The sequence below is a fragment of the Ovis aries genome, chromosome 21 (assembly GCF_016772045.2).
Source record: "Ovis aries strain OAR_USU_Benz2616 breed Rambouillet chromosome 21, ARS-UI_Ramb_v3.0, whole genome shotgun sequence".
Classification (NCBI taxonomy): Eukaryota; Metazoa; Chordata; class Mammalia; order Artiodactyla; family Bovidae; genus Ovis; species Ovis aries.
Genome location: NC_056074.1, coordinates 26,467,113 through 26,493,816, shown reverse-complemented (window position 1 = coordinate 26,493,816; position 26,704 = coordinate 26,467,113). Strand labels below are relative to the sequence as shown.

The following is a 26,704-nucleotide window of genomic DNA, read 5'->3' as shown; positions in this document are numbered from 1 at the left end:
ATAATTCTAAAGAAAAGTTATTCCCAACCTGGAGCTCTACACCAAGCCAACCTATGATTCAAGTGTGACAACAGACACTCAAGATCTCAAGAAATTACCCCCCATACACTTTTTCAGGAAGGTAGTGGTGATACATCAAGAAAGAAGTCAGGAGATTAACACACAATGTGACAGTGAAAGGACAGATGACACCACATCCCAACTGGAATATACCAAAACAGAAGGCATTTCTAAGGACGAATACCTAGTGAATCTGAACATACTACAAGGAAGCTGGCACAAATGAAGGAGAACTAGGGGAGAAATCAGTGACAAGTACAAAACGCAAATGAAAAACCTCTCCCCCCTCAAAAGTCACACACACAAAAAAACAACTTGTTGCAGTATACCACATGGTATCGTTCTAAAAAGCCTTAACATAAAAACTGCTGAGTTAACCTAAACCATAACTGTAATAGAACCTTGAGGTGGTAAGGATGTGTCCATGGGAATAGCAGGGTGGTGAAAACAGCTAAATCCTCATTTTCCACACCAGAAAGTCAACAGATGATACTAAAAATTGAAGAGCCAACACAGAGCAAAATAAAGCAAGTTATTTAATGATATGGAGGTAAGTAATGTGAGAATCAGCAGAGTTGAAAGTACCTGAACCTTTGAGTACCTCTGAGGGGCGTTGAAAACAGTGTTGTCTCTTTTTAGAATTAATGTTTTTTTTTTACACTCAGTTCACTGTAACAGTGGAAATTACAAGTAATTAAAAATATATATATATAGCTTCATGTACTCTAGAAAGTAACAAAATCATAAGAGCAGCAAGTGCAGTGATAAAGGGTTATCATCCTTACAGAGGAAAACACTAATGATCTCTGGTATTACTCCCATTGGTTTAAAAAAAAAAAAAAAACAATTAAAAAAAACCACCTTAGAACCACCTCTTCCACTAGGGAGGAATTCTGTATATAAATCAAGTCATGTATTTCCATACAGTAAGTCAAATCTTAACATCAGTTCTAAATCTCACCCACAGCTGAAGCACCTGGTTCATAAATTGGCTTGGAAGGGTACACAGGCAGACCTGAGCATACCTTTAGGAACACCATTTTGACTTATCTGAAAGTCATGTCATTGCTCCTATTTCTTAAACAGGTAACAGTAAAGAGTTACCTTTTTTTTTTTCCAACTAAGGGTTTATATACATCACTGATGTAAGTCTTAAAATACCCTAGTATAACTGAACATAAGGCTGTTTGTCCTGACATTAAATATGATGGGACTCCTGTGCTTTCTGTAGCTAACTTGGCAAGGCCTTCAAAACCAGATCACAGAGCTTCTTAGTAAGATGTAATAATAAAGAGGCTGAGACGAAGGGACAAAAGCAGCTCACCTTTAGGTAAAACCAACAGGCTGAGTGCACAAGCTCAAGGAAACTAGCAGAGACATGGACTATATACCATGGATAAGTGAGAGTGCTGAAAAGCGAGATTTCAAATAGATATGTATGGTTACAAGTCAGCTAATTCAAGAACACCTACTGACCGTCAAGTTCTATACATACATTGGAAGAGAGTCTTCCTTTCCACTGAGAACACTGTACTGTTTGCCTTAAGTCTTCAAAACTATTGATTTAGTTTCCCTGGATGTACTCCTGCTCAAAGATAAAAACACACAAAAATACCTAGTGTGATCAGGTCTGGGTAGCCACCTCCTGTCCCTTGTAGTCAAAGCACCGCTAAGGACAAGCGATGTTGAACAGAGACATGATGGCAACACAGCTGCCTTTCCTGCCCAGAAATGGCACTCCTCTGGACCCGTGAACTTTTATTCATTCAGTAAATGCTTAATGAGCACTCACTATGTGCAAGGCATTGGGCTAAGTGCTGCAGTTTTTGAAATGACAAAATTGTTTGTATATGTAGGATCGGCTAGTCCTTGATAGTTTTCCTGATCTGAGAGAAAGAGAATGACAGAATGCCCCATACATGGCTCATTTAGAGAGTTAAGACCACAGATGAGGTCTGCTCTCTGTCTTTCTACCAGCCTGGCATAAAGTTTAGGCTTCCTCAAGTCAGTTATAAGTCAAAACAAATAAGGCACATTTAAAAAAAATTCCCCCCTTTAATTGACCAAAGTAAAGCCATGACATTTCATTTGGTAACCTGCTCAGAATTATAAAGATCACTCCATTTGGCCCAGCCCACAATGCCCAGGGCAAAACCTCCAGACAATTCTAATCTCATCGCGCTCTGTTCTTATAAACTGCATATTTTTTAAACCGTCTTCAGCGCCCTAAATGGGACGCACTCAGTGCGAAGCAGATCAGAACCAGACGTAACATTTATGTTCTTGACAAGCCTCGATTATCCAGGTCCTTCACCTGCAACACAAAGGTATCAGTTTAACGTATACAATCAGGTCAGCACGGGAGAGCTCTACTGAGTTGGGTTCACCCAGACAGGAAGGGGTTACGCTGGATTCTGCTCCCTGATTTGGCTCTGGTATGAGACTAGCTATTCTCTGCTGGGCTTCTCAGGGTATCTTGTGAGGAGCTGTGTAAATGATCTATCCTCCAAATACAGCAAAGGTTCTCAACCTTTTCTTATGTAAGAGATATAACACACTTCTATGTGACTCTGAGCACTGAAGAATTGATGCTTTTGAACTGTGGTGTTGGAGCAGAATCTTGAGAGTCTCTTGGACTGCAAGGAGATCCAACCAATCCATCCTAAAGGAGATCAGTCCTGGGTGTTCATTGGAGGGACTGATATTGAAGCTGTAACTCTAATACTTTGGCCACCTGATGCGAAGAGCTGACTCATTTGAAAAGACCCTGATGCTGGGAAAGATTGAGGGTGGGAGGAGAAGGGGACGACAGAGGATGAGATGGTTGGATGGCATCCCTGACTCAATGGACATGAGTTTGGGTAGACTCTAGGAGTTGGTAATGGACAGGGAGGCCTGGCGTGCTGCAGTCCATGGACACGACTGAGAGACTGAACTGAACTGATGTGACTCTCTGTGCCATAAATTCTTCAGTGGGAGAGAAGAAAACATAGTTCAAACAACACACACACTCTCCTACTACCTCCCTCAAGCCTGATAATCACTAAAGCAGATCAAGCCTAACTCCAACTGGGAAAATATCACTGCAACCACTGCCAGAACGACAGCAGACTGGGGTGTCTACTAAGAACAATCTAAAATAAAAGAAAAATTCCAAGCAGGCTATTTTTCAGACACAGAAATATCCCTATTTTAGAAATACGTGGCCTATTTTTAAGCACTAGAGCTGCTGTCACAGTGTAACACCTGCTCACCTTGTATATCCTGACCAGCCAATGTTCTGTGGTGTATGCTTCTTCTAGGACATCAAGCTCGAAGTCTTTATTCCCAATCTCAGCATTCCGGACACGGTCATAGCCTAGTGGACGCTCTAGAAACGGAGAAAAAAAGACTATAAATTTCTTTCTACAGTGCTCATTTCCTAAGGAAACAGTAAGTCCATGTGGTAAAGCATCCCAGTGGAATGTTACTCCCTAGCATGCAGTTTGTGTAGAGAGTAGGGCCTACAAAAAAGGACATCAGTCAGGAAGGGCAAACTGAGTGCTATCCTAACTCACATCTTCCTCGAGACGGTGCTTGGCAGAGTCCACGGAGGTTATCTCTTCTAAAAGACAGAGGCCTGACCTCCAAGCACCTCTTTTCCTGAGGACTACCACCCAGGACCTCTGGGACACACCAGTAACCCTTCCATGGGACAGAGAAGAACTTTCCAGATGTCACAGGCCTGCATCCACAAAACAGTCCCAATTGCAGAACCAAGAAATTGTGAGTCAGAAGGAAAGACTTAACCTAAGCACATTCCTTTCAATTTATCTGAAGAAATGTAAAGTCCTTTATCATACTCTATTCTCTTTTTTTTTTTTTTAGTTTTTTATTTTTTAAATTTTAATATCTTTAATTCTTACATGCGTTCCCAAACATGAACCCCCCCTCCCACCTCCCTCCCCATAACATCTCTCTGGGTCATCCCCATGCACCAGCCCCAAGCATGCTGCATCCCGCATCAGACACAGACTGGCGATTCAATTCTTACATGATAGTATACATGTTAGAATGTCATTCTCCCAAATCATCCCACCCTCTCCCTCTTATTCTCTTTCATAATCCTTTCTCCAGTATAACACCTTTTACTGAGAGGTAATAAAAAGTAATGAATAAAAGCACAGACTTTTCTAGAGCCAGACTGCCTGAGTTTAACCTGACTCAGCACTAGTTATAGGACCTTGTGCAGTTAAGGAACCTATCTGTACCTCAATTTCATCACATATAAAATGGGAATAATATTAGCATCAGTCTTTTGGACTGCTGTAAGCATTACATGAATTAGTAGAAATAAAGCATTTAGAGCAGTGCCTAGAATATAAAAAATATCCTGTATGTGTTAGCTACTACTCTTCTTACTGTTGTTAAGGTTCTCAGGAATCACTTACTGGCTTCTGTGTAAACCTGTCCAAATCGGTAGTAACACATCTTGTACATAAGGCAGTTGAGCAGCACTGGAGAGCCCTCACGGTCCACACGGAACTCCCCAGTTGGAGTATAATAATCGTGCTCCTTGATGTGTTTCCCTGTATCTGTGCTCCCTCCAATCCGGACCATCCACAGAAATTTGTTGATGTCTAGAAGAAGAAAAAATTGCTTTATCACCAAGGTAGCTACAGCTAAATCACATAATGAAAGTTCACTATTTCTAATACTTTCCTAATGGTATACAGTACCATATAACTCAAAAGTTATAAAAATAAGAAAGCTACTAATGAGCGTTGTGATGAGGGTGAAAGAATAGAGTGAAAAAGCTGCTTTAAAACTCAGCATTCAAAAAACTCAGATCATGGCATCTGGTCCCATCACTTCATGGCAAATAGATGGGAAAAAAGTAGAAGTGAAAGATTTTATTCTCCTGAGCTCCAAAATCACTGCTCATGGTAACTACAGCCATGAAATTAAAAGATGCTTGCTCCTTGGAAAGCTATGACAAACCTAGATTGTGTATTAAAAAGCAGAGACATCACTTCGCTGACAAAGGTTTGTATAGTCAAAGCTATGGTTTTTCTAGTAGTCATGTAAGGATGTAAGAGTTGTACCATAAAGAAGGCTGAGTGCTGAAGAATTGAAGCTTTTGAATTGGGACGCTGGAGAAGACTTGAGACTCCTTTGGACAGCATGGAGATCAAACCAGTCCATCCTAAAGGAAATCAGTCCTGAATACTCATTGGAAGGACTGCTGCTCAAGCTGAAACTCCAATACTCTGGCCACCTGATGTGAAGAGCTGACTCACTGGAAAAGACCATGATGCTGGGAAAGATTGAGGGCAGGAGGAGAAGGGGCAAAAGAGGATGAGATGGTTGGATAGCGTCACCAACTTAATGGACATGAGTTTGAGCAAACTCCAGAAGACAGTGAAGGACAAGGGAAGCCTGGCATGCCCTACAGTCAACGGGTCGCAAAGACTCAGACACCACTGAGCAACTGAGCATGCACGCAGGTAAATCAGAACTACAATGAGGCATCACCACATACCTGCTAGAATGACTCTTGTCAAAAAGATAAAAGTCATGTTGGTAAAGATGCTAAATAAAGGGAATCTTTGTGCACTGCTGGTTGTAATCTAAATTGGTACAGACACTATAGGAATCAGTAGGTAGTTCCTCAAAAAATTCAAACTAGAACCACCATGTGATCCAGAAATCCCATTTCTTGGGATATATACCCAGAAGAATTGAAATCACTATTCCCAAGAGAAATCAGTATTCACTGCAGCATTACTCAAAACAAGTAAGAAATGGAAATAACCTCAGTCTATCAACAGATGACCTAATAAGAAAATGTGGTAGACAGATATATATATGTCTCATGGAATACTAAAGATATCAGGGAACCATCTATTTCTACCACCTATGGGTATACATTCACATATATAAAAATACATACGCATACAAACACATAAGCACACAAACATACATACAAAAAAAACTTGTTGTACTATTTGCATATATTATTATCAATAAGAAAAAAACCTAGAGTCACACATAACCAAATAGTGCTGAAGCAATTGTTTGTGAAAGTGCAAGTCCACGGGAACACATCCCAGCTATTGTCATTCCTCCTCTGCCTGTACAAGACACACATAGAAATTAGTCTTACTACATTATACTGACACTTTACACATTCTATCCAGGTGAATCTGGTAAGTCTGTCCATATCAGAAGCCAGATATAATCTAAAATTTGAACATCTCTAAGAAGCAACCATATAGTCAAAGAAAATTAAGATAGAAATAAGAGGTAATTATTAACTGCAGGAAAACAAGTTATTCTAGATAAGAATGTTTAACCACGGTGTACAGGTTGACTCAGCAGTACACAGTATTTATTTAGTCATGATTGTGAAAAGGCTTTATCTGGATTTAACCAAAAACTGATCATTAACTCTACTGAGAAGATGCAAGATGGAACGGAGGAGAGGGAAATACAGAGAACTAAACTCCTTATCTAGTATAAGAAGTTGATAAAGGGTATCTAAAATGATCGATCCGTGAATAGAATATACATATTATTTAGAAATATGAATATAAGTAAATAACTAAAGGAATAATTTTCCTGGGAACTGATATTATAAGGTGGTTTAGAACCAGAGGACTACCATTTTTATTATAAACTTTCAGAAGTGTTTAACCTTTTAAAGTTGAAACAGGTATTGCTTTAAGTTTTTCAAGGTTTTTTTGAGGCAGAGAACTATATTTGGATGATTCTTCTAACCACAGGATTTGCTAATAATTATAAGGAACATGGTTAACATATGCCATATACATATGTATACACACACACACACACACACACACACACACACACACACACACACACACACATATATACGAGAAACATTTTAAGTTGGGAGATGATTCTATGGCTTAAACCCACTAAAAAATGCTAATTCTTAAGCTCATTCTCAGAGGCCTTATGTTCTTTATTGTTCACTGCTTGTGGAACTATTCCTAGGTCTTCAGACAATTACAGCATGCCATAATTACATGGAGCTTCCCTGGAGGCTCATGGTAAAGAATATGCCTGCAATGCAGGGGACCCGGTTCAATCCCGGGGTTGGGAAGATCCCCTGGAAGAGGAAATGGCTACCCACTCCAGTATTCTTGCCTGGAGAATCCCATGGACAGAAGAGCGCAGCAGGCTACAGTCCATAGGGTCACAAGGAGTCAGACATGACTGAAGTGACTAACACTTTCACTTTTCATACTTGCATGAGAATTCTCTACATCTACTTCCTACTTGTTTGAAACAAAAATCAAAATAACCAAACCTCAAGTTGCAAATATGTATCAACTAAGAAAATATGTTGATAAGATTAGTAAAAGGATAGAAAAGTAGGAGATTCATCTAGTTTTCTTAGCCTTGTAGCTAGAAATATAATCAAGTTCATTACCATCTGAAGAATACCCAGTGAGGCCTCCGAAAATGACCAGTACATAGCTGACATCAAGCTCCCTCATGATCTCATAGGCTTTTTCTTCTGTGGATGCCATTGCCTGGAAAAACACATGCACATTTCTCAGAGCAAAATTCCAGGCCATATGATCCCTCGTGGAGAAGTATTTCCATGAGACCGTGTGAATCAAATACTCAAATGACCCTTTCACCTTACCTGGCCTACTCGAGATATATGGGTATTATTCCATGTGTTATTATCCACTAAAATCGTCCGATTCGCCATAGCTGTAATCTGGTAGCCATAATCCCACCATGACATGACCTTCGCATCCTGAAAAGAAGAATGAGAAATAGAAATTACAAGTGTCTCACCAACTCCAAAAATCAAATACTAGGAGTGGAAGGGCATCTGACAGGAATTAACATACAGCTAATTAACATCTTTACAGAATCAGTTCAGTTCAGTTCAGTCACTCAATTGTGTCTGACTCTTTGCAGAGTAACGCATGCCTAACAAGAAAATAAATCTTGGCACCTGGTCCTACCTTTGTATACCATAATGAAATCTCAATGCAAATTATACAATCCAGCATTACCAATACTTTCATTCCAGATAATCTTATAAAAATAAACATACTGGCATGGGAGGTGTAGGGAGCTGTGTAATATTTCCAAATAAACAGCTTGGTGTCATCAGAGAAATGATCATCATAAAAAATGATCATAAACAATATCACAAAAATCAGTTCCTATAAAGAAAGGAGGTAGGAGGTGGGAGGGGATAAATCACAGGATATAACGAATAAAGAAAAAGAAATTCTTATAAGAATCTAACTCACAATTGCCAATCTCGGTAGCTACTGGAAAGGAAATGCTCCAAAGGTAAAAACCAAAATATTAGAAGTGGTTATCATCAGGTAACCTTTATAGAAAATTTGTGTCTGTTTTTCGCTTCTGTTTTCTGATTTTTCTGCAATAAACATGCATTACTTACTGTGAACCTTTCTCTTTTATAACTGGGATGGCCTACCTCACAAGAATATCACCATGCTGTCAATACAAGTGTCCAAGCAGAGTGCAGATAATCTGAACCAGGAAGGGCTGCTATAGAAGACATCCTAACTTGAGTGGAGGCTGACCTTTAAGGCCCATTCAACACCAGGTTCTATAGTGCCCATTTCTCCAAGCTTTCTACCATCTAAAACCTATCTGATTCGCTATAACAGCAAAAGCCTTTCCCTTCTTCCTACCCCACAGTCCCACACCTCCCGAACTTTCACCTCTGGAGTATTGTGACGGAGCCAATAGTACGCTTCTCGAAAATCATCAAAAATAATCCTACTGCCATCTCCACCACGAGCAGACAGCACGATGGAGGGGGAAGAGTAGGCCTCACTGGTCACCCAGGTCGAATGAAAGGTGTAGGTGATGAGAAAGAAAGCCATGACCAGGATCATGCCACTTGCCACCTAGACAAGGAAGAACAACTGTGTCATAAACCAAATTAAATTTACAATAGCACAGAACAGCTTCTTACAGACCGTCAATGATTTAGAAAAAATGAACCAAAATAAGTCAGAGGCTATATTAACTAATTCTGACCTCTGGGGACAGTGCTCCACTTTACTCCCCCTCACTCAAAAAAATCCCCACAGATGCCTGCATCTCTGCACGCACACGCACGCACGCGCGCACACAGCACACGCAGTTCCCCCAGCCTGTTCTGTGTGTTGCTTCTCACTTCATTCTTAATAGGGTAGGTAGAATCCTGCTGTTTCTTGCTCTTCTTGTCTTGTCGACTTATGTCCAAATTCTTCATGTAAGTGGACAGCACCTGAGAGACTCCAATGCCAGAAAGAATGCACATAACAGGCGCCAACACCAGCATCAGACGCACCTAAAAAAACAGGAAGCAACATCACAATGTAATCGGTGTTTTACAAATTACAGATTTCAACCTATTAGTAGATGATGACCTCTGTTTAGGGGTTTTCAACAAACATGGTCTGTCAATGGAACAGAACAAAATAGGAGAGAAAATACTTGACACATCTAAAATAGAAGTTATGTGGGTTTTTAAAGTTTTTTTTCTTTCCCAGTTCTACATGTACGAATGTATATACATCCTGAGTAATTGTAGGCTATAAAAAGTATTTCTTAATTGTGGTTTGGAACCAAAAAAGTCTGAGAAGCACTGTCTTAACTGCAATATATAAAATCTCTCCTCTCTTTTAACAACCTGGCACTCAGCACCCAAGCCTTTAAGAAAAAAATATCATGTCCCTTTTTGAGACTCTAGCAAGAGCAGGGAAGGAACCTGCATAGGGCCTCTCCCTGACACAAGGGTATGAATCCAAGAAAGGTGGGCCTCACAATCAGAAAATGTGAGTACCCTGTACATCCCCGGAAAGGGTCAACAGCAGTGAGCAGCTTTACCACTCAGCCCCTCAAGTGCTCAGAAGAAAGCCTCTGCACAATTGTCAGCACTGAATCCTCCCATGCCGGGGGAAGAAGAAAACCCCCAGAGTCAAGGATGGAAAGGTTCACCAAGACTGAGGGCATTCCTCACCATTACAGCTGAAAAGTACATGCTGGTCACACCATACATGATGATGAAAATCCGGGCATCAGACAGGTTGCTAAAGCAGTAATAGAGACCAACTACAAAAATAAAGGGAAAAAAGAAGTGAAGAGCTGGAAGAACAATCAGACACCTGCAAAGATGTTACTATGGCACTCTAAAATAGCACAAGATCTGAAACCACCTAAATGTCCAACATAAAGGAGGTATTTAACTATAGAATATTTATAAAACAGAATAAAACACATCAATTAAAATATTGCTACGGAAGTTTATGGACCATTTGCCACCTTCTTTACATACCTCTGTACTTAAAAAATTAACAAATGCTGTATCTTAAACACTATTTCACTGACATATTCCTAAATAACATAAATTATGATTATAAAATTTTAAAAGTCAGGAGAAAAACTCTATCATCTGACTTTTAATCAGTAAACAACTGGATGAATATACATTTCAAGTGTTAACAGGAGCAACAGGTGTGTGGTGAGAACTCCTGAAACTTTAATATTTGTCTCTATTTGTACAAAAGACAACTTATTTTCATAGTAAGAAAAAATATAAAGTTATTTCAATTTAAAAAAAAGTTCCCTACCAGTGGTAAATTGTTATCTCTGAACTAGCCAGAAGGTAAATTAGATGAAGAGGCTTTACAATCAGCTATGCCTACTGTCAAAATACTATCAAGAAGATAAATGGGAAGGAGTCAGGGATGAGGGGTGGGGTACATTAGAAGTACTAAAAAAAAAATCTGAATTAGGGTTGAATTTTATAATATAACTGAACAGAAAACTGTGAGACTCTGAACTTGCCAGTATCTGCAATTGTTCAACTGATTTCCATTCTGCTTCAAATATTAGAAAAACATGTTTAGCCATCGTCTGTACCACATAAATACACAGGCAAAAAACAAAAACAATACAAATATAAGGATGGGGGTATTTTACTTATTTTGAATCAAATAATTCTTACAAAGAAGACCACTTCGGAACAAGGCAGACAGACCTGGAAACATGAAGACAAGGAGCTGCAGGTCGAAATAGTACGAGGACCAGGTCGTAGGCTGATGCTCAGACACAGAGGCAATGATGGGGATGTTGTTCTTAGCGTAGGAAGGGTCCAACAGCGAGTAGAAACGCCCCGTCCAGGGAGATATTTTTCCTGGCAGCAAAGAGGCAACAAATATTTCACAATTACTTCTGAAACAAAATAATATCTGATCCTAACTAATCAGAACTTTCCATTTTAATAAGATTCTCTGAGACAAAGCAAGACTAGGTTTTTGTCTAAATGGCACGAATACCTTGAGAATTTCATTGATTCCTTTCTTTCACATTTGAGAGTACTTATGTCAGCACAGTCAGCAGAATAAAGTCAGGCTGTATGTAAACTCAGAGAAAGAAGCTGGAAATGCTTCCTGGAAGGGTTAGACTAAACCTGGTCAAACCAAGGCCAATGCTATAAACTAAGTCAGGCTATCCTCCAATGTTGCTCTGAATTAGATAATACAGAGTCCTGGGCAAAATCAAATTAGACTCTGAGACATCTACGTGAGGAAAATGTGCCATGCTAACCAAACTAAACCGACATAGCTCTGTCATTTAGGATTAGATGAAGTCATATTGTAGGGCAAACAATGTTAGGATTTCTCCTACCCTACCAATATACCAATAGGAAAGAAAAGGACAAAAGAAAAAAAGAGAAAGATAAGCATGGTAAATATAGTTCTGTTACCAAGTGTGAATCTTCTGAGATTAAATACTGATCTAATAAGATCTTCTTTCTATGCTGAATCCAAATACTGGCTGACAAATGGATTGAATGTATAATATGGATTTAATATGCATGAAATCAAGAGAAATGGGAGAAAAAGAATGCATCTTCCTGTGGTCAAGAAACAACCCATGTTTTCTGGAGTTTATGCTATGTTCATACCCATTTACACTTAATACTAAAAGTCTTTCCTACCTGTCAGCATGAGGAGAGCTCCAATGGTGAGAAGGACAAAGCCCACCAGGGAGATGACACTTCGGAAAAGAACTTCAAATTGCTGTGGATTCAACTTGCTGCGTAGATAATCCACAAAGGCATGAATCTGGCAGAGACCAAAGACCCCAAAGGCTGCCATGTGCTCTGATGAAAGGACGGGCTGTAGGTGAAAGCAGATGTGTGAGAATGTCACGAAAACAACGGGTCCAGCCTTGACCTGAATTATCCAGACCAAGTTCAGACCAAAGGGTCCAGTGAGTTCTGAGGCTACCAATGAATTAGGGCCAATCCAGGGGAGGGTCCAATTCACATTTCCACAGAATACCTGGAGTCCAAAGTATACCATACTCTTATCAATATCACATGTCTGGCCTTTGTTCAGGCTATTTCTTGAGCCTCGACTGTAATTTTCTCATTTTCCCAAAATTTGCATTCATTAAAATTCCCATCATTCAAGGCCCCAAGCAAATACTATTGCCTCCTACTCTGCCAAGCTGAAATCCATAGCTCTCCTCTATATCTGTACACCTTGGATCTCTCCTGTAACTTAGACAAACAGTTCTCAAACTCCACTGGGCAGCATAATCACGGTAGAGTGAAGAGGGGGTGTTTAGACACAGACAGCTGAGCCCCACCGCCAGAGCTTCTGAAACTCAGTAGATTCAAATCCTGAATTTGCATTTCTAATGTATTCCCTGATGCTGTTGAGCCTGCTGGTCCAGGACTACATTTCTAGGACCACTACATCACAGAGAGCTACATGGGTGTCTTTCCTAGCAAGACTTCCTTAAGGACCAGGATCACATCTTTACTTTTTACATTTCCCAGTTATTAGCAAATTGCACATTGTAGGGGATAAGCAAAGAAATACTTGCTGAGCTGAATAAGGGTTCCACTTTTCATAAGAATTTTACATGAAAAATCACACATATCGCATCATTCCTCTGATTTAATAGCTGTCTCTTAATCCGATGGAGTAATGTGGTTAAAAGGTTTATGTTCTGCTTCCTAAAGGACTTAATTACTTGGCCCCATTAACAAGTTCAGGGGTCATTACTACTGAATGGGATCATTCACATTAAGAAGGACTGAAAAAGATAACTGTGATCACTCACATCAACTCAGTTCTACCAAAATAGCCCTGCTTCTCCCCAAACTTAAGCTAACTTAAGAGCAATTAAACTACATGAACAAATATTAACACTCTCAGGGGGCAGACTTTATTGACCAATGATTGTGCTGTTTCAGTTAACACAAGCAGTCCAAGGTCAGACCTGTAAGTTTCAACATCCTCAACAGAATCCAAGATATATCAATTTAGTTGGAGATGATTAGGAAAAAAGTGGAAGAAACTAAAAGCTCCACTCAGTCTAGGGCTCACCTGGAAACCCACAAAGGAGATCTGCATGGAAAGAATGGTGCCCAGGCAGTAGACAGTACAGTACGCCACGTAGATCCGGTGGGAGAAACGTCCTGTGAGCATCAGCACTAGTACATGAAGGGGGATCAAGTTGATCAAGAACACGTAACCTCCCCAGGAAGAGACCTAGGAAAGGATGAAAAAGGACACTTCCTCTCAGCACTCCTCCTTGTTACCTGTGACCTTTTTAAAGAACACCTATTTATGATAACCAAAATCTTTATTAATGCCAAGTGGTTTAAACAGTTTAAGTAACTGACTTCTTTAAACAGGAAAATCCAATTAAACCCATTACTGAAACTCAGTCCTCTGTTCTATATGGCTCCTGTCATTGTGACCACAAAACAAAAGGCCCCTAACCCTCGGCGTTAATCTGGATGCGACCTACTATTAGGTCACATGGAGGATTTAGGGATACATGCAAAATGTGGGCAAGCGGAAACAGTTAAGGGAAGAAGTCTCAGGGTTAATGAAAGACTGAACAGAAAAAAATGTGTTAGGAAAGGAAAAATTTAAGGGAAACATATCAGAAAAGAGAGCTGGCCAACCAATATTATCCATAAGAAATACAGTATCTGGAGACCTCTAAAAATTAAAAAAAATTTCCTCTATCTTATCATCTGCCTGCCTTGGGTTAGGCTTTGTATGGACACAAAAGACAATAAAGCTTCTGTCCTCTGCTCTATGGTCTCAAACCCCAAGAGCTACTTCCAATTTACATCAGTAGATCCCAACAGGTATGCAGACAGAGAGAGACTCCCGAAGAAGGGAGTGAAGAGTTACCATGTAGAAGTAAGCAAGGGCACACTTTGCTGCCCAGTAGATGGAACCAGTCTTGACTGCTTTGATCCACATGTAATAGGTAAGCAGCATGCAAAAGATGGCAATCCCTACAGAAAGAACACAAAATTCAATAGAAGGCCACACTGGGATATTAAATACTGATCTCCAACAAACTCCCTGCATATCTCAGACCAACCACCCATTAACAGTATAATTACTCTACATCTCTTTGCCTTAGTTTCTGGCAAAAGAAAAAAAGAGTCCTATATAAGAGTGTCTACTTCATAAACGTGTCATAAAGACAAATTTAACCACTGCATGTAAAGCACTTGCAACAGAATTCTAGCCTGCAGCAAGCACTCAGTGTTGGTCATTATTGCTATTGTTCTTTTCAGGCACTGAACCTGCTATCTGAGTCCTAATGATATCCCATACTATCAAGCACCACCCTGCTTCTACGTCGGACCACAAGCTGGTCTTTATGCCCTGACTGCCTCTCTCCTTAATATTTGCCTAATGTAGTTCCAACTTCAGGGCCCAGTTCAAACACAACTTCTTCTAAAAAGCCTTCCCTGATCCCCACATCTGAATCTCTTCTCTCACTGCGTTCCCAAAGTACTCTGTTCATACTTCTCTCATAGCATACAATACTATCTGCCCATTAGATTTATTTTTATAGGTCTGCATTAATAGATTATGGGCTAAATTATTGTGTTCATTATCTATCTCTGTAATTCCTTAACTATAAGCCAATACTCTTATTCATTAACTATTTCTGTAATACCTAACACTGTTTTACCAATAACATTCAATAAATACAGAGTGATTTGGAAATAAGTCAATAAAATCATTATGGTTTTAAGAATATCCATTTCTTTCATCTAAAATAAAGCAAATGATTACAGTGTTAAAACAACGGTCTCATTCAACCCTGGAGCTTGGTGAGCTACAGTAAATGAGACTGCAAAAGAATCAGACACCACTGAGCGAATAAACAGTAACAGAAACCCATCCAACCCTAAAACCTAACTCTACTTTTAGGGATACAGAGATGAGCCGGAGGCCTTATTTAAGGAAAATTACCAGCTACCTTTCTTGAGAAAATGAGAGAGAGAATATAAACTTAACAGTCTGAGGTCCCTTCCTGCCCACTTCTAATCTTCTCACCCAGATACCATTTTTGCTATTGCTGAATAGCAGATTTGAACCCAGATTCTATTACCCTTCACAGAGCTCTACTGGATAATAAGGTGAACTTTAAGTCGTACCTTCATTATCATAGGAGCCAGCCACAGACCGGGAGATATAGCCAGGAACCACAGCAATCATGGCGGCAGCAAGAAGCCCAGCTCCTGCATCCTGCAAGACAAGAGACGTAACAGGAAGTCAACACCAATAGAGCTGTGGGAGAGGAGAGGATCCACTAGTCCAATCTGCTTCTACGGGGCCCAGAGAATAGTTCGACACTTTGCAAGGGAGATGTGATGCTAGGAATGCTTGCAGCACAAGAACGTTACACACTTCACAGCCAGTTCCCTCCCTGCCATGGTACTGAGTCTGAAACTGAGCATACATGTGCTAAGAACAGACAAATCATGAGATCAGTCAGATGCTGCCCCAGAACGGGCGGCTGGGTTGGAATACCCCCAGATTTGAGTTCCCCCCAACAATATATGCACACCACAGGAACACCAGTCACATCCCTAAAAGCTATGCAAGCATACACAAAGAAGACCTAAGTATTTGAGCTAAAAGGTCAACAAACAGAGGTGATAATCTACAGTGGACTGAAGATGCCAGCTTAGATAATAGAGCTGGAATATTCCGAGTCAATCTGTGAACTCGGGAAAGAGGAAAAACAAAATATAACTCACACATCGAAAGAGGAAGGACCTGTCTGTTGATAAGAGTCAAATCTGGAATAGGGCAGCAAGGAGAAGGATGGAAGAACTTTCAAACTAAACTCAAGTTTCCCAAGCCCTCCAACTGGTTTAGCACCTCTCAGGTATCTCCCTGACACCACAGCCACAAAGAATAACATCCCAGGAGCCAGGGTCAGCAAGGCAGAAACCTGGGGAAGGAGAGACCATATCACAGACTCTAATTACAAGAGCCAAGTGGTTTCAGAATTTTAAAATAAATGTTTCTTAAAAAATCAACAAATAATTGTTAAGCTAAGTGTCCATTTCCAATAGGAAGAACTAACTGTTTTGGAACATATCTTGTAGCTATTTTTTCTCTCCCTTAGATTGTGAGGGATAATAGATTCAAAATCTAAATCTCACTTTAAATATTTTTTTTCCAGGACTTCCTTGGTGGCCTGGTGGGTAAGAATCCACCTGCCAATGCTGCAGACACAGGTCAGATCCCTGGTCCAGGAAGGTTCATGCGCTGCAGGGCAAGTAAGCCCGTGCGCCGCCATCATAAAGCCGGTGCTCCAGGGCCCTTGAGCCGCAACTACTGAAGCCCATGTGCCTAGAGCCCGGGCTCTGGGTTAAGAGATGCCACCATGAATAAGCAGGCCCCTCTCACTATCTGCACAAAGCAATGAAGACCCACTGCAGCCAAAAATAAAGACAGCCAAAAAAAAAAAAAAGGCAGTCCTGTCATGAGTAAACTAACACAAAAATTCCTTTTCCATATACAGCAATTTATATTTGACCTTCAAACATTCCCTTATATGGACAAACAGTTGTTAATGATAAGACACCACATATTCTAGGGAGGGACTGGGATGAAACTAGCAATTCGGCTCAACAAAAGCTGTCTTTAGCCCCTAGCTCCCTGCCCTTCTTGAGCTCTCAGTCCCCCACCCTTTAGCATCTACTAGAGAGGTTCAACAGCATCCATTCCCAAGACTCCTGTCACCCCAAATCCTTCACCTTGAGCTCTTTGGTAAGGTGGTACGTGACGATGGTGGTGAAGGAAGAGAAGAGAGGGGCCAGGAACACACAGACATTCCGAATGTCGATGGTGATGTGGAAAAAATGGAGGACATGGTAGATTGCAGCAGAGGTGATCATTAAGCCTGCAACAGGAAGAAGAGAGGCCAACAGGTTATCCTCCGAAGACAAAGAGCGTAAGGGAAAGAGAAAGGGAAAATCCAAGTTATCAATACTGTGGTTACACAGGTCTCAACAACCCACCAGAAACACTAACAGCAGCTGCACGAGGCCTATAAATTTCCACCCTGTGGACTCAATCAGAAGTCCAGGATTTATGAAATGCTACCCACCCCCACTCTCTCATACACGTTCTCCCTTCTACATAGGATCGACTTTTAGGAATCTGTAATCAGAATGGAATTACAAGGGTCACAAAACAAAGATATTAGAAATAAAACACACTGTTCCATATCATACAAATAAGCTACTGCTGTAAGGAAAAGAAAAATCCTGTTCCCCTCACCTGGGTAAATTGTTCCTCCAATGATTCGTCCCAAAGGGTACCAGGCCCGATCATCAAACCAGTTATGGAATTTATAAAATCCCTCCTCAGCCAGGAACCGGGTGGTACGATAATTAAAGTACCTGCAGCAAGACAGTGAAGAACTGTGTCTGCTCCTCCCCGTACCCAAGCATTTGCCCCAATGTACAGTGAATCTGGCTCCTCGGGTTACACCACTGAGGAACTTCTCATTACTCCAATCAAAGTCAGTTTGGTACCCAGAAGTATTTGAAGCAGGAAAATCACTTCACGTTACCACAAGTCTCCTCATTTGCAGCTCCGTGTTTGTCTCAGTTAAAGCGCTGCTTCTCTCATAAGGAAACGCAACTGGAGGCTAATTAAACAGAGGACACTTCACCAGGCTGGCATGTAGTAGGCAGCAGCCCCAGCCAGAAGATTCAAGCACTCAGAAGACAGGACAGCTGAGATGTGGGCACCAATAGATTCGACTCACAGCAACACACAAAAGAACATTTCCATAACACACATGAGGACACACGGGTAACTTCAAGTGAGGAGCATCTCTAAAGATGTGGGTGTAACACCAGATGCAGGATGAACATTTTTTAGTCTACTCCATAACACACACCTCTTAATGAGTATTTAAATTTGTAATCAGATCTACTCATGTTGTTATTTAAAATAGTTCTGAATGCCACCTACATGGTAGCATAAAAATAAAAATTACAGGACAAGTATTTGATACAAAATGCTTAGAGTTAGACACAAAAAAACACAGTTCTTTAGGCTCAAGCTATGAAGCCCCTTAAGTTTCTCATTTAAAAAGTAAAAAGAAAGACAAATAATATATTATGTATATATATATAAAACATCATATAATTTATTTATATGTATTACATATATCTTAACTGATTTATTACAAATAAAATATATATAAACAAATAAGTAAAATGAAAAGAACTGTTTAATCACTAAAGATGATCATGACTAACCATCTTTCCTGCCCACCCCTCTAACCCTATTTCCTCCTTGGTCAGTCCAATTTTAGCAGCTGAAGTGAGAAAAGTAGCAGATAGCATAGATATCTATCCTATTTATTCTGATGAATGTTATTTTGGTAACTGTCAGGGAGACAGAAAGGATAGGGGTAGCAGGCAGTCACCAGCTGTCAGAATCATGTCCTTCACCTAATGGCAGAAGCGGCAGAGAGAGACAGAGGAAGTGCGAGTTAGTGGGAAAAGGTCTGCCCTGGGGTCACACTCTGGGCATCAGTTTCCTGCTCTGCAAAAGGAAGTGTCAAATCACATGATCTGTACATCCCTTCTGTCTCTATGACTACAGGCAGATACTCTTGCTTTCCCTGACCATCTCATCTCGATGTTCACGCATCTGGAGGATGTGAGAAAAAGCCCTAACATACTGGCGATCAAGAACCAAAAGAATATAAGTTATCTCATTCCTGAGGGAAAAAAATTGATAACTGTATGCCTCCAAAGTGCTTTCAAATATCTACCCAAAACAATATTACAAACTTGCAAACATATGTGGGTATTAAACGTGAATCAATGTTCTATAAGCCTAATATTCTATCTTTATGATATCAATGATGCATCAAGAATCTATGATTCTAGCTCTCTAAATTTTAAATGAAGCCTTAACTTTCAGTAATACAAGTTACTCCAGTATCTAGAAACAGAGACAAACCTCAATTCAAATCTTGGCTCCTCCATTTACTATACATGTAATATTTATTATATGTGTAACATTTACCATACATGTAACATTTACCAAAATGTAACATTTACTATACATGTGACCCTGAATGGCCTCTGCCAGCCTGGTTACATTTGTAAAAAGGGGACACTAATATCTCCAACTCATAGGGTTACTGTGAAGATTTATAGATAATCTGTACAACAGCTCTTGGAACAGAATGCCTCTTTTTAGCTAATAAAATCCCTAACCAAAATCACAACTTTAAATTTTCCTCAATGTCTTAGAACTTAACTGACAGACCCAATTTATACCACACAAACTGTTAAACAGAAAAAAAGTCATGGATCTCAAGTTTACGACCTCTGATTTTTCTCTTGAGCCTCAAACACCCACCAGGCCCAGTCCCCTTTCCCTTAGCCTGTACCATTAAGCGTTGACCAAGCTGAGAAGTCAGACTTCTCTTAGCTTATCCAGGTCTTAAGCAATAGGTAGACACACCAGCAAGGCCTCTCTCATTTTTTATAAGTTTGAGAGACTCAACTGGTCTCAAATTCCACTGGAAATGTTTCAAAAAGGGGACCATTGTAGAAATGCATAGAAAGTACATCCCCATTTACCAAGAGTTCACTGGAATTTGAATCTGAAACCCATTAACCTGAATGCTTCTTGAAGGAAATACCAGACCAAGCAAAGGTACTCACGGATCAAATTCATGGATGACACTTTCAAATCTCAAGACAGCAAAGAGACGAGTGGAGAACGCTGCACAAAACAGAGAAGTAGTATTTTAATGGCAATATACCATGAAAAACAATAGCAGATAGTAATGTTACACAGACAGTAGTAGTATCTCGCACAGAGGTCACAGGAAGTACAAAATAATGACTGAATAAAGTATTTATCCATCCCTCCCACACACAAGAAACAAGGAAGTTCATTTTCCCGTGACAATAATCCCCACATTTCCACCGAAGTAGGACACATTTAACTACTTATTACCAAGGCCTATAACAACACATTCACCTACCAGTGTTGCACCTAATTTACATGGTTATCTTCTACAAACGTTGACCTCCCCTTCCCACAACCTTAACTTTGGAGTGAACTAAGAAGTGGGGAATCTAGACTACTTATGACTCATGAAGAGCAAGAAAAACCTAAGAAAACAGAATAAGTGCTGGAAAGACTTTCAGAAATACTGAGAAAGACTTTCAGAAACTTTTCAGAAATACTGGCAACTACAGAAGACAAATCTCTTTTACGAAACTCAGTATCCCAGGGTCTCTGGTACCACTTTCAGTTCTAAGAAAAACCAAAATTAACACAGCACGCTTCCCATTCTTTCCCAGATGATCACTAGTCCAAACTTCTACAATCCTTGTGTTTCTTTGATTCCACAAAATTCTACTGGTTGAGAACAGTAGAAAAGAACACATTACAATCTGCTGGAAGAAAAGCAAAGCATTTAAGAAAGCCATTGCTAATTTTTTTTCCTTCAAAATTTTCTCCTCTCCATATCCTGAAGAAAGAGAGGGCCACATGCACACTCACATAGCACGGCAGCCATCGACAGAATCAGAAGCTTCAGAAGTGTGTCCTGCTTCTCATAGGACAACCGCAAAAATCCCAGCTTGGTCATCTTCACATCAATGGGCGGCAACAGGACAGTCAGACAGCTGAAAGCGGAAAGCCAAGACCATGAGATATCAAGCACCTTCAATTTAGCTAAGTCACTTTCATACTTTATGGTGGGAGAGAACCACAGAGAAAGGAAGTAGTGAACGCACAAGAGAGGGTCAGGACTAACTGAGACCCAAGCTGAGCCTGAATTATGACCAACAGACAAGGAAGCCGGCATGTCAGAGCTGTAAGTCAAGGATGGAAAGGAATGATGAGACTCCCATCACCATGACTCTCTTTCTCGGTCTTTGCAGCTACCAAGGAGCACACCTGGCAATCGTGTGCTACGACAGGAGTATAGAGGAAACACACAGAGAAAAAGAGGGTTGGAGGAAGAGAGGCAAAGCAAACAGGAAGGACTGAAAACAGAGAGAAGAAGAATTACAAGGAGAAACACAGCATTTAAGAAAAGGCAGGGATGTATGAAAGAAAGCAGGGAAGGAGCACAGAAGTGAAAGCAGAAGGCTGCGAAACAGAAGTCATGACTGCATCGGCACCGTTTACATCCCTAAATTTCAGCTGCAAACTTTCTGGCTACAAGCTTCTTTCTGTTCCACATCCCAGTGGGGTTGCAGGGTCAACTAGAGCGCAGGACTCTTCACCAATACAAGTAGTCATGCACTCAGGAGGGGAGGGAGAGGCACACAGAGAGATCACTGCACTTTCAATCTCTTATATCACATTTTAACTGCAGCTCAAATCTACACCCACTTCCCATCAGCTGTCTCAAAGCATCCTATAACTGACACTGCTGATTTAAGCCACTGATCCGAGAGCCAGAACCAGATAATAATCTGGAGGGTAAAAAAAATAAAAATTTCCTACTAAGGCAAAAAAAAGATTGAGCTGTATGGCAGGGGGTGGGTATTAGATTAAAATAAAATGTTGAAGGAGGGAAGTAGTCTCTAGACCATTCAGAACGGTGATCACTTGATGGACTATATTTTATCAGCATTCAGTAGGAGCATAGCTATTTCTGTTTAAAACAGCCCTACCTTCTTAAATCATAAGCTGGTCAAGGGCTAAGTGATAAAGAATATGCAACACTAAAGACTGCAGGAAAAAAAAATAAAAGGAACCTGGATCCCTCCTGGATCCCTCAACTATTACTAGAGGAACGGAGGGAAAAAAGTAGGGTGGAGGGCATGAAGAATCATATATTCCTAGCTCCAAAAGTAAGGACTCAAGCATCTTTTTCCATAATTAACTGTCCCAGAGGAGCAGTTGTACATTTATTTTTAATTATAGTCCCAAAGGAAAACCATACCTTGCAATCAAAAATAAACACCTAACTCTAGGAAGTCCATAACAAAGTTACATCTCTCAGGACTGTACTTGTTTCCTCCAACGCCTGAAATAGGAAAACTTACCACTATTGAGCTGATAGGAGCCACATGCCTAGACGACTAAGCCGAGGAAATGAGAGCACTAGAACCTTTCCTTGAAAACGGAGTAAAGAAGCTGGTAATTTAGGCCAGGATCTCAAGGGAGTTTCCATACTGTGCTCACTGGTCGTGTTCGCACATCGCTTAATGGCAAAGACACTTTTCTTAAAACACTGAGCATCTGTCCTCCACTTCAACTGTGCCTGCAAAGTGCGGCGTCTTGTCTCACTGGTTCTAGTTCCCAACTTGCCCACACGCTTCCTCACGCCTGTCCCTCCCTCCCCCACTTTTGCCCACTACCGCAGGTCCCTCCCTTCGTCTCCCATCTACCCAGAACTAAACACCTCCGGCACCACCCGGCGTGGGACACCCCACCACGTAAGGATCCTAAACGCCACCCCCTCCAGGACTAGTCGGTGCCAGAGCCCCATCTTTCCCACGCCCACCTGGCCTAAGTGCACGACCCATCCCAGACCCTCACATCCTTCCATTCCCCTCACACTACGTCCCACGCCCCCTCCTCTGCAAGGCCCCAGACTGTGCCTGCGGCCACGGCCGCCGCCATTAAAGCCGCACCTCCTGCGCTTCGCTCAGTCCCACCAACGCCTTGGACTGTACCTGCCGCTAATCCTCAAGTTACATCCCAAGGCCTTCTCACCTGACCGGCGTTCCTCAGGAATCCGCTCGCCTTCCTCTGCCATCTGTTCAACGGTGCACCCAACCCTGGCAGCGCCGGGTCCGCCTCCGGGACTGCTCCCCATTGGCTAGTTCAGGTACAATCCGACACTTGAAAAGAGCGATAGGGTTCTGGAACTGTCTGTCAGCCTCGGAGGCGTGAACGCAGCCTCGCTCCCACGTTTTAACTGGACAATACAGATATCACTTAGTAGCCAGAAGGCGGGACTCCGTCCAACTGCCCGGCCGTGATAGGCCGGCTCTTGAGAGCCCGAGCGCGGAAAGAACACCCTGGGAGCAGTTTGGTTGAGGGACGAGCAGTGACGTGTCGGTCTGCGGACCGCGAAGGGGTCGCGGGCGGAAGATGCGGCGCGTTTAGCCCAGTAACGTGACAAGAAGCGGAAACGACGCAAAGGCATATGCCGAAACTGCAAATCCTCAAAAGCTGAACTGAGATCGTCCGCTTCCGTTTCAGAGAGTCTTGTTTTTTAAAAGGTAGAAATTGACGTTACCTTAATATAAGGTTAAAGGAGAGGTGAGAAGAATTTTTAAATAATTCTCAATGAAAAGTCAAGCGCTTCACAATCCAGACTGTTACATCTTGTACAGGATATTGTCTGACAGTTCGCTGGAGAGTCATTTTGACCTTGCTCTGGTGAACTGCGGTGGACGAGAGACCTGCAAATACCACGAGGCATTTCTCTTAAGCCCCTTATTCGTGAATGGGCATGCCTAGGCTAAAGGGGTCGTGGGGTCTCGGTGGAAGAGTTTACGCGCGGGCTGCGTCCACCAGGACGGCAGAGGCAGTCCTCCCAAGTTATAGACAGGCTTCTTCCTGGAACCAGCTTGCAGCCTGGCGGTGCTTTGCTTATCCCTTTGTAAGTTACCTGCCACTGAAAACTGTCCTAACTGCCCCCTTTTACTCCTCACACCCAAAGAAACGTTGCTGAGGGCAGGGAAAGGGGCGGTTTCAGCAACCAGTTCTATCACCTCTCAGACACGCACTTCCCCTCCCTAGAGACGTCAGTTAACAAGAGCCACACAGAAGAAAATGGGAGCATCTGGCAATTGTGTAAATCTAGTGCCAGTGTACTCCGTTCTTTTTGGCAATTACAGTACTGAGTACAACCGGCCAAACTTACCGAAAGCATATTAAATTACTGCTTGAAAAAAAGAAATTTGTGCTTCAACATCATGAGTATTTTTTACAAAATTCACATGGCCAGGTTCACCCCAGGACGTCATGTTCCAATAGATCTGCTTTTTCTTTTTGTCTTCATAATGTATTCAATGTAATTTTATTAACAGAAGGAAACTGAAGCTGAACCTGAAGGAAACGCAGAATTTCAAGTAAATGCTTCTTCAAAACGAGTTGGTTTTTTTTTTAATGAATTAAAATTAGAAAGATTCCTCTAAATGAAAAAACATACCATTTCAAGAACATTAAGATATCAAGATTCTCAATTTTTTAAAATTACTGAACCTGTTTCTTAAAGGGAATATGTTTAAGTTTCCAAGTGGTAAAATTAAGTCAATTTTTTCAGAAGTCAAAATATACAACTAAAGAATGAAGTTCAAAATCTAACTCAAAGGACTTTAATGGTGGTCCAGTGGCTAAGTCTCCACATTCCCAATGTAGGGGCCTGGGGTTGGATCCTTGGTCAGGAAACTAGATCACATGCTGTCACTAAGAGTTCCAGTGCTACAAGTAAAGATCCTGAATGCTGCAACTAAGAAATGGCCCAGCAAAATATATATTTTTTTAATCTAAGCCTATTTTTAGGATGATTCTTTAATATCAATTGATAGGGAAAGGCTGAACTACAAGTAAAACTCAGGATGGCAAAGTTGGGGGGGGGGGAATTATAGTTATTATAGACCCAGAGATTATACATGAACATTCAGCATATCAGTTAATCCTTCTCCCTCCTGACTTACTGCACCAAAAGTTTTGAGTTGGTTGTTTCAGAAAAACGTTTTACAATCCCATAATTGTTTAAAATAATGCTATTCTTTAGCTTGCTTTGTAGGAGTTGACTTACATGGAAGAAAGTAGGGAAAACCACTAGACCATTCAGTAATAACCTAAATCAAATCTTTACAATTATACAGTGGAAGTGACAAATAGATTCAAGGGATTAGATCTGATAGACAGAGTGCCTGAAGAACTATGGATGGAGGTTCGTGACATTGTATGGGAGGTAAAGATCAAGACCATCCCCAAGAAAAAGATATGCAAAAAGACAAAATGGTTGTCTGAGGACACCTTACATATAGCTGTGAAAAGAAGAGAAGTGAAAAGCAAAGGAAAGATATACCTATCTGAATGCAGACTTCCAAAGAATAGCAAGGAGAGATAAGAAAGACTTCCTCGGTGATTAGTGCAAAGAAATAGAGGGAAAAAATAGAATGGGAAAGACTATAGATCTCTTGAAGAAAATTAGAGATACAAAAGGAACACTTCATGCAAAGAAGGGCACAATAAAGGACAGAAATGGTATGGACCTAACAGAAGCAGAAGATATTAAGAGGTGGCAAAAATACACAGAAGAACTATACAAAAAAGATCTTCAGGACCTAGATAACTGTGATGGTGTGATCACTCACCTAGAGCCAGACATACTAGAATGCTAAGTCAAGCAGGCCTTAGGAAGCATCACTAGAAACTAAGCTAGTGGAGGTGATGGAATTCCAGTTGAGCTGTTTCAAATCCTGAAAGATGATGCTGTGAAAGTCCTGCACTCAATATGCCAGCAAATTTGGAAAACTCAGCAGTGGCCACAGGACTGGAAAAGGTCAGTCTTCATTCCAATCCCAAAGAAAGGCAGTGCCAAAGAATGCTCAAACTACCACACAATTGCACTCATCTCACATGCCAGCAAAGTAACGCTCAAAATTTTCCACACCAGACTTCACCAGTACATGAACCATCAACTTCCAGATATTCAAACTGGATTTAGAAAAGGCAGAGGAACCTGAGATCAAACTACCAATATCCACTCGATCATCAAAAAAGCAAGAGAGTTCCAGAAAAATATCTACTTCTGCTTTATTGACTATGCCAAAGCCTTTGACTGTGTGGATCACCACAAGCTGTGGAAAATTCTGAAAGAGATGGGAATACCAGACCACCTGACCTGCCTCTTGAGAAATCTGTGTGCAGGTCAAGAAGCAACAGTCAAAACTGGACATGGAACAACAGACTGGTTCCAAATCGGGAAAGGAGTACATCAAGGCTCTATTTTGTCACCCTGTTTATTTAACTTCTGTGCAAAGTACATCATGAGAAATGCTAGGCTGGATGAAGCACAAGCTGGAATCAAGATTGCCGGAAGAAGTATCAATAACCTCAGATATGCTGACAACAGCACCCTTATGGCAGAAAGCAAAGAACTAAAGAGCCTCTTGATGAAAATGAAAGAGGGGAGTGAGAAAGTTGGCTTAAGACTCAACATTCAGAAAACAAAGATCATGGCATCTGGTCTCATCACTTCATGGGAAATAGATGGGGAAACAGTGGAAACAGTGTCAGACTTTATTTTTTTGGGCTCCAAAATCACT

The 26,704-nt window shown here is 41.0% G+C and overlaps 1 protein-coding gene across 7 annotated transcripts; it reads right to left on the bottom strand.

The window, feature by feature from the left end:
* Nucleotides 1–583: 583 nt before the first annotated feature.
* On the bottom strand, nt 584–23,181 carry STT3A (STT3 oligosaccharyltransferase complex catalytic subunit A). Of its 7 annotated transcripts, none has more exons than XM_060404260.1 (18): nt 23,087–23,181; nt 22,454–22,611; nt 20,955–21,079; nt 20,105–20,165; nt 17,688–17,809; nt 17,162–17,307; nt 15,548–15,638; nt 14,280–14,386; nt 13,458–13,622; nt 12,056–12,236; nt 11,093–11,248; nt 10,073–10,164; nt 9,245–9,400; nt 8,784–8,972; nt 7,718–7,834; nt 7,499–7,601; nt 4,491–4,679; nt 584–3,430 (listed from the first exon to the last, which is right to left on the bottom strand). In XM_060404260.1, exons 3-18 carry the CDS (start codon nt 21,040–21,042, stop codon nt 3,195–3,197), a joined length of 2,199 nt encoding a protein of 732 aa, XP_060260243.1. In that variant the 5' UTR covers nt 21,043–21,079; nt 22,454–22,611; nt 23,087–23,181; the 3' UTR covers nt 584–3,194. The 7 variants fall into 7 exon arrangements, with proteins under 7 accessions (XP_060260243.1, XP_060260244.1, XP_042093937.1 ...); XM_060404261.1 differs by having other exon boundaries at nt 22,454–22,523; XM_042238003.2 differs by lacking the exon at nt 22,454–22,611 and having other exon boundaries at nt 584–2,374; nt 3,315–3,430.
* Between the last annotated feature and the right edge of the window lie 3,523 nt (nt 23,182–26,704).